This window comes from Anguilla rostrata, chromosome 13, assembly GCF_018555375.3.
Source record: "Anguilla rostrata isolate EN2019 chromosome 13, ASM1855537v3, whole genome shotgun sequence".
Lineage (NCBI taxonomy): Eukaryota > Metazoa > Chordata > Actinopteri > Anguilliformes > Anguillidae > Anguilla > Anguilla rostrata.
Window position 1 is genome coordinate 40,364,736 of NC_057945.1, and position 19,567 is coordinate 40,384,302.

Here is a 19,567-nt window from a genome sequence, read left to right on the forward strand (position 1 = left end):
ACAGGGCAGGTGGGCATCAGCGAGGGTACACCTGCGGGGTACAGGGCAGGTGGGCATCAGCGAGGGTACACCTGCAGGGTACAGGTGGGCATCAGCGAGGGTACACCTGCAGGGTACAGGTGGGCATCAGTGAGGGTACACCTGCGGGTACAGGGCAGGTGGGCATCAGCGAGGGTACACTGCGGGTACAGTGCGAGGTACAGGGCAGGTGGCACCAGCAGGCACACGCCCGGGCACACGTGGGCATCAGCGAGGACCTGGGTACAGGGCACACACGTGCACCGACACTGGGTGTACCAGCCCACCTGTGTACCAGCACACCTGTGTACCACACACCTGCAGGGTACAGTGGCACAGTGAGGTACACCTGCGTACAGGCAGGTGGCATCAGCAGGTACACCTGGGTACGGCAGGTGGCACACGGGTACCTGCGGTACAGGCACACCTGTGTACCTGGCACAGGGTGTAGACAGGGCACACTGTGTACCTGCACACTGTGTACCAGCACACCTGTGTACCTGCACACTGTGTACCAGGATACCAACATTCCTACTGACCTGGATACCTGCATACCCAGTGGGAACATTAGCCTTGGACATAATTCACACACTCCATAGAAATACCCAGGACTCTGATGTGCACTGGGGCTCACGTGTCTTCAGTATGACTCATGCGTCTGTGTCTGTGTCTGTGTCTGTTGTTGCAGTGGACATCTGGTCTGTGGGCTGCATCATGGCCGAGCTACTGACCGGACGGACCCTGTTTCCCGGCACCGACCGTATCCTTTCAGTTTCTGCGTCTGGTCTGTTCTGTTCTGTCTGTGCCTTCGCTGTCAGTGCTGCGTTTTCCCAGAGCGTTGCTAGGACCCTTACGGCGGATCAGCAAGCCCTGTTCAGCCGACTAACGGTGTTCTCACTTTGCGACTCAGTGCACCTAAGTCCAGCTGAGTCGCACCTCGCCCCCTGCTGCTCCTCCTCCAGCTTACTACTCAGCCCCCCCTAACGCTCCTGTGCATCACAGCCTGCGTCCTAGTTGCACTACCTGTGATGCGTATTAAACACGCAGAGCTCCTGTCCTCTGCTTAACGTCTGACCCCCGTCTGGCCAATCAGAGCGGAGGCTGGATGTGGGACAGAGCGAGCGGGACACTGTGGCACGCGGGGCCTTGCACACGCGTGTTTGGGTTTCAGCCCCTCTGGAGCGCTGTGTGTGGGGAGGGGAGGGGTGTGGCCTGGGACGTCTCCTGCTCCCGGGCTGAGACTGAGTCATTTCTCAGAAAGGGGCTTGGGGAGGGACACACCTGCTCTCTCCATTTTGGCTCAAGTTATGTTTTTTTAATTTTTATTTCAGTACTACCTGATGTGTAATTTCAGGGGTATATGGCTTTCCAAGGTGTGGTGTGTTTGGGTATCATGGGTTAAATCAGTTTGTGGGTTGGAGGGTGGTTAAGGTTTTTTTTTCTCATTTCCTCACACAGTTTCATCTTGGCCCTTGATGTGGTTTGCCATCGTGCCGTTGTGTTAACGAGTTGTTTTTCAGGTCTTTGTGGTGTTTGGGGCTTGCAGAATGTGGGGATGGGGGGGGGGGAATTGTGTTTTGAGTAAAAATGCCTCAACCCTCTGGTTTTCTGGAGTTGAAGCAGCGCGTGTTCACCTCTGTCATGTGATGGGGGTGTGTGCACACGGCCACTTCTGTCTCCTGCTGCATGTGCATTGTGATGTCACAGTCCAGGCGGGGGCACTGCTTGATTTGGTTACCCAGGCAACTGAACACCTCCTACTCCCTCTCCTGTGTCTCCTCCTAGCACACTTAGTCTGAAATACTAACCCTCTCTAAGTTCCCTGTTGATTCCAAACCCCACCTCCACCCCTCCTGCTTCCTCATGCTAACCCCATCTGCTGAAAAGCCAGGTCTGTACCCATCTTGTTGACCTTTCCTGTGGTTTAAAATTTGTCTTTGTGGCTGTAAAGTTAGATATAGGGCCACAAAGAATATATTTACGCTTCTCTTGTAAAAGCCTGACAGGAGTGTTTTAGTTACTTTTTTATTGCATATGTTTGAAAGCTTTATGCAGTTTTTTGGTCTTGATTTTATACTGATTTTTGAGAGTTGAGTGGTCCATATTTAAAGACTCCACAGACATAAGTTTGTATTATTCTAGAATAAAGTTTTAATTCTGATGCCACTGTGCTGATTGCTGTGTAGAGAATGCTAGTATCTTACCCGAAGGGGGGGGGGGGGGGGAGTTTAATATTTGGCAGATTAATCCTCGATAAAGAGACTGAGCCATGGAGGTTTGGTGTCTGTTTGGATTTGCATTGATACCAGTTGTATTGTTATTAAGTGTCGATCTGTTCTGTTCCCGTCGCGTTCATGAACCGTCCCCGTCAGGACTCTATTACCCAGCATCCCTCAGGCTTTTGGCCTCAGTTTTTATTTCCTGTTTCCGGTGCAGAACGAATGGCTTGAGCTTGGCTTCATTAATACCTTTGCCTTCTAACCGAAGCATTTGTAACGTGTTTGCTGCAGACGGGGGGGGTAAATGAAAGCTTTGAGCTTGTGGCTTTTGCCTGAAACACATGCAGATTGGTTAGGGGGGGGGTGTATGTTAGTGTGAGGGGGAAGAGAACGCCCCCCCCCCCTGCGTTGTATTTACTAACTCTGTCTCTAACGGTCCTCTGTGGTGGTTGTTGGTGTTGGCATGGCGGGGGCAGGGCTGTAGTTTGTGAGCGTTTCTGCGCTGGTTGACCGCGGCGTCGTCCCTGTCGCTTCGCTTGTGGCCCGTTGGGCATTGTGGGCCGGTTTTGGGCGCCTGTGGGGGGGGGGGGGTGTCCCTCCCCTGAGTTTTCCTTCATGGGGGGCTGGTAGATATCGACCAGTTGAAGAGAATAACTCTCCTCGTCGGGACCCCCGGGCCTGAGCTCATGGAGAAAATCTCTTCAGAGTCTGTGAGTTTTCAGGCTGTTAATTTTATTATTTATTTATGTTTTATTGCCTGATCCATTTTGAGTATTTCTTATCTGGCTTCTCTTCAGTCAGCTGTTTCCCGACCCCCTTTTCTTTCGTTTCTTTCTTTTTGCATGCGTGTTCTTTTCCTCCTCTCCCAGCATGCATTTCTTTAAAGTTCTGAGTTGAGAGTGGGGGTGAGGGAGTTGTTGGGGGGGGGGGGGGGGTCATGTTTGAGACCAGGTACTGGATTCGCCCACGCTCTTGGGCTCTTGTGAAGATGTGCTTTCAGATGCGAGAGGGAGAATGTTCTGGGTATTGTTTTTAAAGAGGTCATGGAGGCGTAAGGGCCAGTTTGGTTGCTGGTTGCTTGTTTGGTCAGTAAGTTTGAGGCCTACACAGTGACACCATCCCCCCATGCGAAGGGGCTCTCATTTCACTCATTTAGAAAGACAAACATAAAAAAGTCCGTCTGCTGCACTTTGAAAGTGTCGTCTTCAGGGTTATGATGTACCCTGCTAATGAATGTGATTGGTTTATTGATTGATCGAGTATTTTGGCTGATGTGCTTTATATTTCTCATGGTTACTCTCACCCTTCCAGTGTGCTTTTCTGTTAACCCGAAGCCTGTCGCTATCTTCTCTGTAAAGCTGTGTCCTCATGTTTGCATGCTCCCCCCCCCTCCCCTCCCACCCCCCATGCTGTACCAGTGCCTGTAGAACGGTGGGGGTAAGACCCCGGACGGGTGTTCGACCTTTTTAGGAAGGACTGTGTTTTCGAACGAGTGCTTTTGTGTCTGCAATGCTTTAAGCCCCTTGACCCGGGTTCCAAAGATATAAACCAGCTTCAGCAGATAATGCGCCTGACGGGGACCCCCCCTGCTTCCCTCATTAGCAGGATGCCCAGCCACGAGGTGAGGAGGACCCCCCCTGCCGGCCCGCACCCCCGCGCACCCACCCCCCACCCCCCCCCCCACACCGGCCCGTCCGTCCGTCCACTCCCGTGCACCCTTTTCAAATCTGGGCTACACAATGACACTCTTTGCCCCCTCCCCCCCCCCACCCCTGCTTCCCAAAAGACATTCCCACAGCCCAGCTCTCCTCCTCTGAGCTCACATTCCGGGCGTGTCCCTGAGAAACGAGTCCCGTCTTGAGCCCTGTTCTGCTTTACGGTGGATTATCTTTTTCCTCTCTGTAGTCTTTGTGCCCGCTGTGATGCGTACAGCGTTGTTTTTCTCTCGCCTTTCTAAAGAAACGCTCGAGGGCAAAGTTATTGTAGGGATGGGCGACTCAGGAAATGGGAACTCGGGAGAAGTTTGGGGCCCACCGGGCGCCTCATCCTGTTCAGACGCTGTTCTAGCGCATGGACATGCCCCGCACTCCACTTTGTGATGTCAGAACACCAGCACTGACGGCGTGGGGGTTATTCCGGAGGTGTAGGCTCGCGCAGCATACGCCTCCTGCTGAACCAAACAGCGCGGCAGGTCATAGGTCGTGTGTTTGTCGTGGTGTAAAATCATAGATGCATTCCAGAGGAAACAAGACCATAAGGAACCGGGTCCCATATAATGACTTAAAGTGAGGAAGTAAGTAAAGTAAGACCAGCTGAAATGTGATTTTTTTATGATTTTCATAACCCAGGAATTCCCTTGCCCCCCCTCCCCCTCCTCTTGCAATGTCTGAGGCTCTGAGCCTTATCTGAGCTTTGTGACATCACTTCCTTCAATGTCCGAGCCTCATCTGAGCTTTGTGACATCACTTCCTTTAAAGTCTGAGCCCTGTCTTATCCCCACAGTGTCTAGGGCTTACCTACTCTTTGCGTCTTAGTTTCTAACCCACCCTCAGGGCATTCCAAGTCCCAGAATGAGTATGGGAGCAGCAGTAACACCACTAAACCCCTCACTTCCTCACAGGCAGGCGTCTGCATGTTCACAGGTCCACATGCAGTCTCCAGTATAGACCAGCAGAAATCCCTGCTCAGCCTTTGCACATCAGGTCAAGGGCTGAGAAGGAATGGATGCAGCTTCGAAATAACACTGCAGCAGGAATGCTGAGGAGCTCAGACTCCATGCGGTGTCTAGACATGCCAGCGCTGCAGTCATTACAGCTGAATTCCTGTGCTGTGGAGCCCTCTCTTCCTGTCCTCCTTCCCCCTCTCTCCTCCTGTCCTCTCCTATGTTCTCTCCTCTCTCTTCCCCCTCTCCTGTCTCTTTCTGTCCTCTCATTCGTTCTCTGCTCTCCTTCCCCCTCTCTTCTCTCTCTTCCTGCTCTCCTTCCCCCTCTCTCTTCTCTCTCTCTCTTCCTGCTCTCCTTCCCCCTCTCTTTCTCTCTTCCTGCTCTCCTTCCCCCTCTCTCTTTCTCTCTTCCTGCTCTCCTTCCCCCTCTCTCTTCTCTCTCTCTCTTCCTTCTCTCCTTCCCCCTCTCTTTCTCTCTTCCTGCTCTCCTTCCCCCTCTCTCTTTCTCTCTCTTCCTGTCTGGCTGCTGTCTCGGGTACCGCCGGCCTTGTGCTGCCCTGTTCCTGCTCCAGCCGCTTTGCACTCAAACGTGCTGTGTGGAGCACACCTGTGTCCTAAACCCTGAGGTTTACTGACTCTGAGAGTACCCGTGGAGTACCCGTGGAGTACCCGTGGAGTACCCGTGGAGTACCCGTGGAGTACCCGTGGAGTACCCGTGGAGTAACAGGCTTAAGCCGCGTTTCCACCGCAGGAACTATACCCCGGAACTAGGAACCTTTTGAGGAACTCAGTGCGTTTCCACCGCAGGAACTAGGGTCTAAATTTAGTTCTGGGGGCTTTGTTTTACCCCCCAAAACGTTCCTGCTCGGGGGGTAGTACTTTCCGAAAGTACAGGAACCTTTTGGGTGGAGCTTGCAGCGCTGAACATTTCTGATTGGTCGAGTACTCGCAGCACTTGTGTTGTATTTATTTTCCGCCATTACCCGCCATGTTTGAAAATATGCCGGCGCAACCCGATTTATTTTCATAATAACTTCAAATCAAACTTGTATGTTATGCGGCGCAGTAGCCTAGTTTTGGTTATAGCCTGCCAACGTCTTGGAATTATAACGTGTGCTCTTCTGTTCTTTTCTTGCTTTAGTATTCGTTTTATAAAATGCTAAGCATTCGTGCTGGGACAGCATATTACGTACTAAAACATTCAAACGGATTAATTCGGTTGCTGAATATTTTCTTCCGGATTTTCTTTGTTAGCCCATTGTAATTGAATCAAAACGTTTGATACAGTTATGTGAGGTATGCGGTAGTTCTGCGTAATTCACATTGGTGATACAGTAAAAGCAAACTGGAAATCACCTTCCGCACTTTTTGTCATGGTAAAATAACAGGTTAATTCTAGTAATAGTACCTTTAGCTTTTTCAGACTGCCGTAATTTTACTCTGCCATTCTTCAATTTCACAAAAAGACCAGGAAGACTATGGACTAATTTATGGTGCATGGTTCACATCTGGAGGGCACACTTCGCTGCTCGGCTAGCAGTAACTCCGAAAGAAAACAAACGGTGGCTGTACCACTACTAATTTAAAATTTCACGCAAGTCCGAGTTTTCGTTCTATTCTTGTCATTTTGCGATTAGCCTATATAGAATTGACGATGAGAAAGTAATCAAACAGCAAATTGTTTACAACGTGTGCATGTTTTCTGCTGTTGTTGCCAGTTATATTGGAAATGTGAATGCATTCTGTCGCTTCGGATGTCAAAACATGAAAGCGAATGTTCGCATGAAAACATAATGAATGTGTTTGAGAGGATATATAAAACAGTTACAATCTGACTATTGGTCTGTTATATCCTATTTGTTGCATAACGGTCCAAGTTCAACTACCAACGACAGTTTTGCTTGACAACGGTAAAATATGCCCAAACGGCTGCAGAAGAATATTTCAATTCCATGTGATTAAATCGATAAAAATCAATAAATACAAAAGTAACCATATATAGTCATTGTTGGCAACCCGTTGTATATAAGTGGAATAAACCCCTCCGGGCTGTCCCGGTTATTAGAAAATAATGTAGGCTACTTCGGTGGTAGTATGGGGTTACAGAAAAAATCATATGACAGATGGACCGACGACAACGTCGCTTTTCCATACGTCAGTGGGCTAATTTGCCTAATCTTCGCGGGACTTTAGACCCCGGTGGAAACGCAGACAGCCATTGGCTGAAGGAACCTTTTAGTTCCTGGTAAAGCAGTTCCTGGGACTGAAAGTTCCGGGTAATTTTGGTGGAAACGCGGCTTTAGTTAACGTGTTTTTCTCAGGTCCTGCAGTTTTATTGGTTAGTTCTGAAGGGTCTCCAGCAGTGGGCCCATTAAAGCTGAACTGGAGCTGACGGTCCTCTATTTTCTGTCTGTTAACCAGCTGATGCATGTTATTCTGCAGGCCAGGAACTACATTAACTCCCTGCCACAGATGCCCAAAAGGAACTTTGCCGATGTGTTCATCGGGGCGAACCCTCTGGGTAAGGCCTGCCTTGGAGGTGTGCGTCTGAGCTGCACTCTTCTGTGTGTTGGTGTGTTTGTCTGCGATGTGATTAACTTAAGTGCTCAATAGCTACCATGACAGCTGGGGGAAAAACTGCGGTTGGCTGTGACATAGATTTTTAATCTTCCGCTCTTGTGGTCTGTGACGAAGTGTTGTGGTGTCCGTATTGTGCAAGTAAACTGGTGTGTTCTGACTTTCTAAGGTTCCTCTGTACTACTGTGTGTTCGTGTGAGTGAGTGAGTGAGTGAGTGAGTGAGTGAGTGAGTGAGTGAGTGAGTGAGTGAGTGAGTGAGTGAGTGAGTGAGTGAGTGAGTGAGTGAGTGAGTGAGTGAGTGAGTGAGTGAGTGAGTGAGTGAGTGAGTGAGTGGAAGAAATGGTGATCCTGCTGTTTGCGCTGGGTGTGGTTGTGTGAGGTTTGTATTTGATGAAAAGTAGGGACTGGTGTTGCGGGGCGGGGGGGGGGGGGGGTGGGGGGGAGGGGTACGGGAGAATGCCTGAGTGAGCCTCAGAACCGGCCCAAACCCAGCCTGTCCCGTCCCGCAGCGGTGGACCTGCTGGAGAAGATGCTGGTTCTGGACACGGACAAGCGGATCACGGCGTCGGAGGCTCTGGCTCACCCGTACTTCGCCCAGTACCACGACCCGGACGACGAGCCCGAGGCCGACCCATACGACCAGAGCTTCGAGAGCCGCGAGCTGGAGATCGAGGAGTGGAAACGTGAGTCGCGCGGAATCAGTGAAGCGCTCAGCGGACGCTCTGTCCACAGCGGCTCACACTGGGGCTGCATTTCTGCACACAGGCCATTTTACTGCTGGATGTGCACTGAAATGATTCTGGTCGAATACCTCACTCAAGGGTACAATGACAGCGTCCCAATTCCTATTGAACCTACAATGTTTGAGTTACAAGCCCTATTCCTTGACCATTATACTACACTGCCACCCAGCAGACAGTTGGCACTTACTAATTGGCATTGAAAAGTATTTTCTTTTTCAAAATATCTATACACACTCAGGTCAGAGTAATGTCTGTAGCTTTTTATGCTTGTAAAGTGTGTGCATGCATGCATGTGGTTGCCTGTGTGTGCATGAATGCGTTTGCCTGTGTGTGCATGCATGCATCCGCCTGTGTGTGCATGCATGTGTTCTCTTGTGCGTGCATGGATGCGTTTGCCTGTGTGTATGCATGCGTCCGCCTGTGTGTGTGCATGCATGTGTTCTCTTGCCGTGCATGCATGTGTCCTCTTGTGCGTGCATGCATGTGTTCGCCAGTGTGGCATGCATGCATGTGTTCGCCTGTGTGTGCATGCATGTGTTCTCATGTGCGTGCATACATGTGTCCTCTTGTGCGTGCATGCGTTCGCCTGTGTGTGCATGCATGTGTCCTCTTGTGCATGCATGCATGTGTTCGCCTGTGTGTGCATGCATGTGTTCTCTTGTGCGTGCATGCATGTGTTCGCCTGTGTGTGCATGCATGTGTTCTCTTGTGCGTGCATGCATGCATGTGTTCGCCTGTGTGTGCATGCATGTGTTCTCTTGTGCGTGCATGCATGTGTTCGCCTGTTTGTACATACATGTTTGCCTGTTCGTGCATGCATGTCCATCTGTGTGTGCATGTGTATGTTCGTCTGTGTGTGCGTGCATGTGCCTGTGTTGCAGGGAATGCATTTCATTCTTTGTAACTTGGCTGATTGGAAATTCCCACAACTTGTGCCATCCTGAAAATAGTTGTTCACCCATTTTGTTCTGTATTTGCTTGCTGATATTCCTGCAAAATTTCAGATTCTTACTGGCTGCTGGGTTTTAGCATGTACGGATAATTGTGTAGGAACCAACCAACCAACCAACCTGAAATGTGATCTTATTCTGAGGAGGTTTTTTGTTCACTCAAAAGCGTCTTTGAGGCCAGGTTAACATGGCGCTGTGCATTTGCTGTCCTCTATGCAGCTGTGTCTGGGATCTATTTTAAACCATGTTATCCCCCCCCCCCCTTTTCAGGACTGACCTATGAGGAGGTGGTCAGCTTCGAGCCCCCGGTGTTTGACGGAGACGAGATGGAGTCCTGAGGGGACCCCCCCTGCAACCCCCCCCACGGCGCTGAGGTCTGCCCCTGGACCTTCTTGGACAATGTTTATACAAGTGCCTGCTGCCACACACTGCTGGGGGGTTCCCTGTGGCCTCATGGGGTGCCCCCCCTCCTCCACTTTACAGCAGGGTGTTGTGGGTAAAACAACTTCGCTCCAGTCTCAAGACTGGCACAGGAACTTTAGCAATGGAAAAGGAAAAAAAATGTGTCTATGTTCTGTGTTTTTACAGATTCTTAAAATTGCAGGCAGAATGTTATTGCTGGTCGTACAATTTATCTTATTTTATTGCTGGGGTAAAATGTGTTTCAGTATTCAACAGGAAAGACAAACAATCAGGTCAGACAATTCGAACAGTTTCTTCACTTGCTGGTAGTTCAAAAAAAAAATTGTTTTATTAGTGACATGATACGGCTTTGACGTTTTCCTTCATGGGATTTCTCCAAAACTCTCAAAATAAATGTTGTTGCTTCTAGAGAGTTATGGAGTTCTTAAGAGAACTTTGCTAAGTAGTCAGTAGACTGGGAGCTGTGTTTTAAAATAAGTTGTTTTTATACCTTAAATGAAAAAATGGCATCTTAGGAGCCAGGATAATGGAGTTAATTAGGCTTTTTTTTTTTTTTACACTGACTGGCCTGTGCAGGTTAGCTGTACCACAAAACTGAACAATCTCAGACACCATTCTGGCTTTTCCAAGAGCCCAGGTTTTTCACACGAAAAGATACACATTCATCCTGTAAAATACCACAGCCAATAGCATCTTTAGCGATGCTTAATCGTTACCAGGCAACACTGGCATGCCCACACAAGGACAGTTCCCATGTTAGTAAAACTAGACCTTGCATGGGGGGTTCACTAGATTCATCTATAATCCACAGTCTGCTGCAGTATTGTGGCTTTTTAAACACTAGAACCACAAAAGCACAAGTTGTTGTACCCCAAACTCTTACGGTTACATGTCGCTCTGTACCCCAAACACTCAAATTGCGCTGTACCCCAAACACTCGTATCGTGCTGTACCCCAAACCCTCTTCAGTTGCATATCACGCTGTACCCCAAAATCTCTTCAGTTACATGTCGTGCCGACCAACCGAAACGTAACTTGCGCTTCTTCTCCGTCGATGTGCAGCAGGTGTTGTGTGGGACTGCCCCGTAATGGCTGGGTGTTTAGTGCGAGGGGTGGGGGTGGGGGTGGAAGTGGGGGTGGGGGTGGGGTGTAAAGGTAATTTACGAAGTTTGAACTAGGAAAGGAAAAAGGGAAAGTTGTTTTTTTTCTCCTGTGGTGGGATTGGAAAGTGCTGTAATTTATAACTCCTGTAGGTGGCGGTAAAGGGCAAACTTGGCTCCCGCTTTGAGGAACTCCGGTTTTAGAGGTTTTACTGTATCCGCGGATGCGCGCCGATTGCAGGCTCACAAATCGGAAGTGCTACCTGAGCCACTGCCTCTTACTCCCAAAGAGCTGTCAAAATGCTTCTCAGTCTCCAGCGATGCAGTCAAATCAGCAACTCCCAACAAGGAGCATGTTTTATGAATATTAAAGTGACTTCAGGATGTACATAAATTATCAGGTTTTTATTGTTTTGTCCTCATGACTGTGTGTTCATGGTATGATATAGTATTACTTGATTTCATAAAAGCAATATCTGTATCGAGCATGACATTCGGTGTGTGCAGGGAGTATTCTGTCTGTGCATGTTTACAGGAGTTTGAAGGGTAATGTTGAAACCACACATTGTTATGTCAATAAAAATGTTTTTAAAAAAGGTAATGGTATTTATAACTTGGTGCGGCAAAAAGAAATATTTAGTGAATGTAGAATGTTTGTTTTTTTTTTCCTTTAAGATGTACACTTTCATTATTACAGGAGAGTCGGGCGTTATTTTACGTACATTACCAATTCACATTTTAACAGCTCGCAGGCGGAAGTACCCTGTAAATACCACTGTGTAAAAAAAATAAAATAATAAAAACAATTATTTTTCAAAACTGCTTTTAAAGTTGTTTTTATATCGGACTGCTTCAATGCATCCCTAGTCCTCTGTTCTCACGCTTTCCATTTTAGTGTGACAATCAGGTGGTAGGCATGTTTAAAGTTTATAAAGTGCATTTTAGTCCAAACTGCTGCACTGGTCTTTAATCGCTCGTAAAGCAGTACTCAATCGCGAAGTTGTGTAAGTCGCTCTGGATAAGCGCGTCTGCTAAAATACCAGTAATGCAAAGACTAATGAAACGCCAAGGGTCCTGGGTTTCTATCGGGAAAATCATCGGAGGAAAGGGAGAACTTAAAACGTGTTCAACAAGCTGAATAGGGCCCAGGAAGACCTGATTGAACCAGGACTGAACTTGAGATCCCTTGGAGCGGAAGTCACATTTTTTGGGTATTCAATGTGTAAATCGGCTAAAACCGCAGGACGTCTGCCATCAAAGACCGGTCTAGCATGTTCACTGATAATCTTGAAAATATATATTTTTAAAAATCTGTAGAACGAACACTAGATGGCGCCAACAGACCAGTCGAAGGCGATGGGTCTCTGCTCCTGTTCATTATTCTGAATTGTTCTTCAGCACGTTGCTCACTGACTCAGTTTTTACGTGCAATGGACATGACCGTAATGCACGGTGAATATTAATAGTTTAGAATTATTTAAATGTCCTATTAAAGTACTATAATAACTCATGAAAAGGGGAATGAATGTATCAATGATACTCATATACAAATTTGAGATGTAGTCCGCCACTGAGCAATAAGTACGACATATGCTGATGAAAAAACCTCATCAATTGATGGGCCACATTTTAAAGGTTACAAATATACTCAACTGTAAGTCTCATTCAAAAACTTCTAGTCCGGATTGGCAAAACTGGATCAGATATTCTGGTATGATTTCTGAGTGTCTCGCGGGGAACGGTACAACAAAATCGGTCGCCAAACATGAGCGAATGAAAGGTGTTTCTGAAATAAATGTTAAAAAAAAGAAAAAGGAAAAGAAAAAAAAGGGGGGGGGGGCGAAATTGTGACAAAGAGCGATAGTTTTGTTTGTTGTTTCCTGAACTGCGCATGCGTACGGTCTGAAACCTCCTTGGTGAGCCGCTGTCCAAAGAGTTGCCGGTCCAACATGGAGAGGAAAGGTAATATAAGAAGGCTAAGACCGTCAACTGCTAGTGATGTGGATTAGATGGTACAGCGCTATTGTAATGTTTTAGTCTGTCCATGTTTGCATTTAGATCGACATTGCTACATAAAACGTTTAAAGAAATGCATGTGCTCAGCTAACAGTATAGCTAACTAGCACAGTTCGCCAGCGAGCGATACATGTGCTGGCCATCTAGCGAGCGATTTGGTTGAATTTTCTAAATAAGCTTGTTAACGACATTGGCTTAATTTCAAAGTTGATTAAATGCGTTATTTTCTCGTGTTTTGCCTACTTGCTGATAAGCATTTGACACTACTGCAACTTTAAAAAATATAAACGTTTCCTGTAGTACAAATTCCAGTGAGTTGGTGTTCTTTGCGTAGTCGTCAGCTTTTGTTTTAGCTGCTGGTACTGTGTGGGAATGTTTTATTTTGATTATGACCAGCTGTCATTATCATAATAACCATACCCACAGCTGACGTTCGGAAAATCAATCTTAACTAGCTTGGTAGGCAGTTAGCTATGTTCGTATGCCTAGCTGGCTATGTAACATGCAGGTACTGAATTACTGAAGTCGGTTCGAACATTATTTCACAACAGTGCAAATGTTTTACTGGCATCTAATATCGTTCCGCTGCAGTGCTTGCTCTTCAGGCGAGGAAGAAACGAACCAGGGCGAAAAAAATCAACAAAAAGTGAGTACAATTCGTTCGTATAAAAGAGGTTTTTTTTGGAGAGCTAGCGCTAGCTGGCAGCATTGAAATAAAAGTCGGGTGGCCTGGCCATCCCCACGTGAACCGTTAACGTTAGTTAATGCCAGACCTGTAAGCGCGAGAGTCTATGAGTTTGGGCTACAGGAGGACTTTTCTTGCTCTGCAAAGACTGTTTTCTAGAACTCTTGTCGGCAATTATGCCGATGCACCTGGCAATTCAGGTAAGACAAATGTGGTCGGTGACGTGCGGCTGGCAAAGCTACTCGTTAGATAACCGAAGACACGCCAAAAACTGTTTTAAACTTGCCACCAGCTAAGAGATTATTTGTGTCGGTGGAGTGGCTTTATCTTCTGTAAGAATGACCTGTGTTTTGATTAGCGTCTTGTGGCTGAAAACTGGACGATGCTATCAGGATTCCGGATCAATTCTAGTCTACTAAGCCTGAAAATATTTGTGATGGAAAGTTTGTAAAAATTAGTTTCTTCTTGGCTGGTTGAAGCAGTGTATGGTCTGTTTAGTAGTTTATAACTTATTTTCTACTGCCCATGGTACCGCTAGCTTGACACTGGACGATGTTGACAGATTGACAATATGGAGCGGCAGATATCTGTACTGCATTCGCAGACATTCACATTGCGTTTGGACCCTACCGTTTGACCCTCAAGTTAAGAGAATTTTTTTGTGCGGGAAAATGTATGCAGTGAAGAACTGGTAGTCGACCTCCTGTTTGCTGTAGCTGATCTTGCCAGAAAGTAACAGTACTCTGTTATTTATGATTAAATTTTTCAGTGTGTGCATTTGTGTAACGTTAATAATAAATAAATATATGATATATAAAATATCCCCCATTGACAAACACCATCAGGGCCAAAGTGTTGTCGAAATATTTATGAATAACTGATCGAATTGCAGATTTGACTTTGAAAATTGAATCAAATATGCAAACAGGTGGTGTATGAATACCTGAATTGGGGATTTTTGGTTATACACCAGTGGTGGGTTTGGGATTGGGAGAAGCTCATGTTGGGTGTGCATTGCATATGCGTATCTGATGGTGGTGGATGTTATGGGGTTGTTTGGCATCTACTGGTCCTGTGGTTCTTAGGCTCAGAGGAAAGATATCTTCATGAACTCTGCATTTTGCCCAAAAACCTGGTACCCCCTGCCAGGAAGCTCAAACTTGGCTGCAGTGGGACCTTTCAGCAGGACAACGGTCCCAAGCATGCATTACAAAAGCATACTGAACTAAACTTCACAAAATGAATGCCTCAAAACCTACTAAGAAGTTAACTGACCACAAAATGAATGTTTTGCAGTGGCCTTCTCAGTGTCCAATCTTGAACCTGATTGAAAATTTGTGGTTTGAATTGAAAGGGTAGTATCCAAGCAGAGACTGAAAAATCTTTACAGACCCCCTGCCCCCCTCCTCAATATGATCACTAATCTCTGGAAACACTGCAGATGACTTTGTAGCATTTTTCTTGCAAGAGTCGTGAATAAATCTTTTTGGAAGAAAATTGCTTGCTAAACAAAATATTTTTTCCTGAGTAATTGTAATGGAATAGATATTCTTATCCATTGTGACATCATAAACATAATTATTTAATATATCTTGATGTTCTTATCCATTGTGACATCATTATCACCTCTGCTCAGAAACCCTCTCCATGGTGAGGTGATCAGCATCATCATAATTTATTCTGTGCTCCGTTACCATGGTGACATCATCATCATAATTTATTCCCTGCTCAAATACTCTAAAGTCTGAAAATGATTCCGCACATATCATGCAACATGGGAACCTTATTGGAGTCCTCTTACATAGAGAAACAGAGCCTCTGGCTTTCATTCTTTACACTAATGTGTGCAGCAGTAGCTTTGCAGAGGTTTGTGGTTAAAAACCATTGTTTTAACAAGAGGTTTCCCCTGGAGAAACCACAGACAACAGAAGCTATTTGTGGCTATGGCTAACTAGAGAAATCAAATTATTAATTTAGCCAACAGCCAGTGTGGTAGGCAGACTAAGTGTTCTGTCCACAACTGTTTTGTTTTATTTAGGATTATTGCCTCAGGTTATTTTATAGTAATGTTTTAAATAATAACTTTTTATGGTGTTTATCAAGAGTTTTAATTGCATTATACCTTGAGGAGGTTGCAATAAACATGAAAACATTGTTTTTGAAAACACGGTTCAGTTTTGTTTATTGACTAAACTGTTTAATGTCATCGTAGGGTTTGTTTGTTGACCTTGAGTGTCTTCAAGGGGAGGCTGATGTTAGAAGTTGTTGGCCTTCCATGTTTGTTTAATTCTGCTGAACTGCACAAACAAACCACATGGGGGCATTTTTTAAAATTTATTTGTGCTTCTTATTTTTTTTTATCTGGTCATGAGCTGCGCTGCCAAAATCCCGTCCCATATGGGCACGCGATGACATCACTCAGAGCGCGTTTGCGGACGCGTGTGTGCGTTGGCTGCACCGCCCTTCGTCCACGTGGACGTGAGCATCGTGATATTTTATTCTGAGCTCAGATACACGTGCCTGCGGTGGCTGGGTTACCCAGGGGGCCGTGCGGCAGGTGTGCGGGTGAAAATGCTGAGATGGCGGGTCGCTGCGCGGTGCGGCTGCGGCGTCTCCCCCGGGCGCGAACGCGGCCGCAGTCAGCGCTTCCGTCTGCTCGCGTGCGCCGGTGAGGACCTGGTTTAGACGCCGACGTTTCTGAGCGCGTGCGAGCGCGCGCACTTCCTGTCTGTTCGCTCGCGTGGCTTCCTGTGTGTCTGATCGCATCGCCGAGCAGCAGAGCGCGGGGGGGGGTGGGATAGGGGGGTTGGGGAGGGTTGGGGGTTGGTGGGGGGGGGTAGGTGGGGGTATGGGGGGTTTGGGGTATTTGGGGGTGGGGGGTTTGGGGTATTTGGGGGTTTGGGGTATTTGAGAGGTATGGGGGTTTGGGGTATTTGGGGGTGGGGGGTTTGGGGTATGGGGGTTGGGGGGGGTTTGGGGTGGGGGTTTGGGGTATGGTATGGGGTTTGGGTATTTGGGGTGGGGGTTTGGGGTATGGGGGTATGGGGGTTTGGGGTATTTGGGGTGGGGGGTTTGGGGTATTTTGGGGGTATGGGGTGTGGTTTGGGGTATTTGGGGGTGGGGGGTTTGGGGTATTTGGGGGTGGGGGGGTTTGGAGGTATGGGGGTATGGGGGGTGGGGTATTTGGGGGTGGGGGGGGGTAGCCCCCGCCGTCAGTGGATGACCTCCGCCGGACTGACAGGGCAGTTAGCACCACTCGCTCCTCACTGCCCCACTTCTGCCCCCACGGCTCCCTGGTGCCACACTTCTGCCCCCACTGTTCCGTTTCCCCTCTGCAATGTGGACCAGCATCACGTTCCTCCTCTCTTCTCTGCTCTCCCCCTCTCTCCCTCTCTCCCTCTCTCCCTCTCCTGGTCTTGAGCTTGAGCTAAATTCTTGCTGACGCAGCCAAATGTCTGAAAGCGGCTTTTTGGAGCAGTTTTTATTTTCTACATTTATAATCCCAAAAATGACCTTCCTGCCTGCTGATTCCACACCTGCGTACCCTCTCCTTTCTCTCTCTCTCTCTCTCATACACACTCTTCCTCTCCCTCCTCTTCCTCTCTCTGTACCCTGTCTCTCTCTCACTCTTTATTTCTTCCTCTTTGTCACTCACTTAATCTCTCTGTCTCCGCGCTGCCTCTCTCTCTCTTTCTCTCTCCCTGCTGCCTCTCTCTCTCACTCCTTTTTCTCTCTGTCCCCCCCCCCCGACACCTCTGCTCACTGTCATACTAGGCGTCTCCACATGGGACAGTTTTTAGAACCCTCCCCCCCTTGTTCCTCCCTCTCAATTCAATTCAATTCAGTTTGCTTTATTGGCATGACAAAACAGTACATTTCGTATTGCCAAAGCATACAATGTTATAAAAAACCATACATTTAACATAGAACAATACTTATATCCTTTGATGTAAACATCAAAGACTAGAAACACATGAAAAGTAACTATACATTAAAACACAAACTTTCCTCTGATTTGGGGACTGAGAAATAAGAATGGAGGAATAAAATAAATAAATAAATAATAATGATAATAATAAATAAATAAAAGTGCATCACAAAAATCTATATAAATGGTAATTATAATAATGCTGATGTTAATGGCAAATAGTCATATAATAATACATAAAAGTAAATAGAATGGGGGAAAAAAAAGAAAGTAATGAATGGGCGATGCATATTTTTTTGATTTCCATGTCACGCACTGTCCCTAAGACTCGGGCAGGCAGCTGCATATAGTGCCGCCAGTCTTCTCCTCTCCTGAGAGGATGGAGAGTTTCTTGTTGTCTGGCAGGTTTCTAAATTGAGGGTATCTCTGATTTATTCTGGGAAAATATTTATTTCTAATTTCGATGTATTTTTCACAGTTTGTGATAAAGTGCAGCTCTGTCTCGCCCTCATTGAGGTGTCAGTGCTTGCACAGCCTTTCGTCCTTGGGAAGCCGTGTTTGCCGGTGTCGGCCTTTTTCAATGGCCAGGCTGTGCTCACTGAGCCTGCACTTCATCAAGGTAGTTCTTAGTCTTTTGTCAGTCACCGTGGTCAGATAGTCTGCCATGGTGCACTGTCTTTTTAGGGCCAAATAGCATTGCATTTTGCTTTGTGTTTTTGTTTGTGTGTCCCAATAGGTGATGTAGTTTTGTTTGTGTTGTGCTATATTTTGGTTGACTCCAGTTGAATTTATGTCTGCTGTCCTGAGGCTTTAAGGTGTTGAGTGCTGTGTGTACCCTGTGCTGCTTTGGGGGGCGGGAGTGACTGGGGCTACCTGGCTGTGCTGTGTCAGGTCCGTCTCACTCAGAGTGGATGTGGGGGGTTGTGGTTCAGGTCTCTGGGGCGGGTGGCTGGTCTTGGCTTTGAGGCTCTGGATCTGCTCCCTCAGGCTCTGCAGGCTCTGTCCCTCAGGTGCAACTCCTCTCACTGCAGCGAGCTCCCTTTCTCCTCAGCACCTTCCTGTCCTGCTGCTGCTCCTCTCTCACTGCAGCGAGCTCCCTCCTCAGCACCTCCCTGTCCTGCTGTTGCTCCTCTCCTACTGCAGTGCGCTCCCTCCTCAGTGCCTCCCTGTCCTGCTGCTGCTCCTCTCTCACTGCAGCGAGCTCCCTCTCTCCTCAGCGCCTCCCTGTCCTGCTGCTGCTCCTCTCACTGCAGTGAGCTCCCTCCTCAGCACCTCCCTGTCCTGCTGCTGCTCCTCTCTCACTGCAGCGAGCTCCCTCTCTCCTCAGCGCCTCCCTGTCCAGCTGCTGCTCCTCTCACTGCAGTGAGCTCCCTCCTCAGCACCTCCCTGTCTTGCTGCTGCTCCTCTCACTGCAGTGAGCTCCCTCCTCAGCACCTCCCTGTCCTGCTGCTGCTCCTCTCACTGCAGTGAGCTCCCTCCTCAGCACCTCCCTGTCCTGCTGCTGCTCCTCTCTCACTGCAGCGAGCTCCCTCTCTCCTCAGCGCCTCCCTGTCCAGCTGCTGCTCCTCTCTCACTGCAGTGCGCTCCCTCCTCAGCGCCTCCCTGTCCTGCTGCTGCTCCTCTCACTGCAGTGAGCTCCCTCCTCAGCACCTCCCTGTCCTGCTGCTGCTCCTCTCTCACTGCAGCGAGCTCCCTCTCTCCTCAGCGCCTCCCTGTCCTGCTGCTGCTCCTCTCACTGCAGTGAGCTCCCTCCTCAGCACCTCCCTGTCTTGCTGCTGCTCCTTTCTCACTGCAGTGAGCTCCTTCCTCAGCACCTCCCTGTCCTGCTGCTGCTCCTCTCTCCTCAGCACCTCCCTGTCCTGCTGCTGCTCCTCTCTCCTCAGCACCTCCCTGTCCTGCTGCTGCTCCTGTACCTCTCATCTCAATTCCTGTAGTGAGGCTTTCAGCTCAGTTTTAATTGGCTGTGCTGGTCTTTTAGGTGTTGTGAGGGATCAGTACCAGTTCTACCTCTTGTAGAGAGAGGTTCACTCTCATTTGGGAAATTGTACTCTCCAGCTGGCTGCCCTGGTCTGTACAATCCTCTGGGGGGTGCTTATCCTCCCCTGTCTTTGTCTCTGACTCCAAGTCCTGAGGAGTCTCAGACTCTGCCAGTGCTTTTAAAGTACTAAAGTCCCCTTGGACAGAACTGAGACTGGCCTCACCTTGGAACATTACGGTGCCATTGTGGTATATGTTCACTGTGAGC

General features: G+C 47.9%; 2 protein-coding genes across 7 annotated transcripts in view; both read left to right on the forward strand.

The window, feature by feature from the left end:
* The window catches only part of LOC135238158 (mitogen-activated protein kinase 14A), a 29,430-nt gene extending 17,918 nt beyond the window's left edge, over window positions 1-11,512 (forward strand). Inside the window, exons 8-14 of one of the 4 annotated variants that reach the window (XM_064305864.1) lie at window positions 707-778; window positions 2,868-2,947; window positions 3,757-3,858; window positions 7,342-7,420; window positions 7,987-8,160; window positions 9,441-10,729; window positions 10,762-11,512. In XM_064305864.1, coding sequence (XP_064161934.1) covers window positions 707-778; window positions 2,868-2,947; window positions 3,757-3,858; window positions 7,342-7,420; window positions 7,987-8,160; window positions 9,441-9,508 — 575 coding nt within the window. In that variant the 3' untranslated portion in view covers window positions 9,509-10,729; window positions 10,762-11,512. The remainder of the gene's footprint in view (window positions 1-706; window positions 779-2,867; window positions 2,948-3,756; window positions 3,859-7,341; window positions 7,421-7,986; window positions 8,161-9,440; window positions 10,730-10,761) is intronic. The other 3 variants (XM_064305865.1, XM_064305867.1, XM_064305866.1) reach the window with 3 other exon arrangements.
* A 1,012-nt stretch (window positions 11,513-12,524) lies between these two features.
* srpk1b (SRSF protein kinase 1b) overlaps window positions 12,525-19,567 on the forward strand; it is a 36,340-nt gene continuing 29,297 nt past the window's right edge. The window contains exons 1-2 of one of the 3 annotated variants that reach the window (XM_064305860.1): window positions 12,525-12,655; window positions 13,301-13,355. In XM_064305860.1, coding sequence (XP_064161930.1) covers window positions 12,643-12,655; window positions 13,301-13,355 — 68 coding nt within the window. In that variant the 5' untranslated portion in view covers window positions 12,525-12,642. Of the gene's footprint in view, window positions 12,656-13,300; window positions 13,356-13,460; window positions 13,595-19,567 lie in introns of those variants that run through there. The other 2 variants (XM_064305863.1, XM_064305862.1) reach the window with 2 other exon arrangements.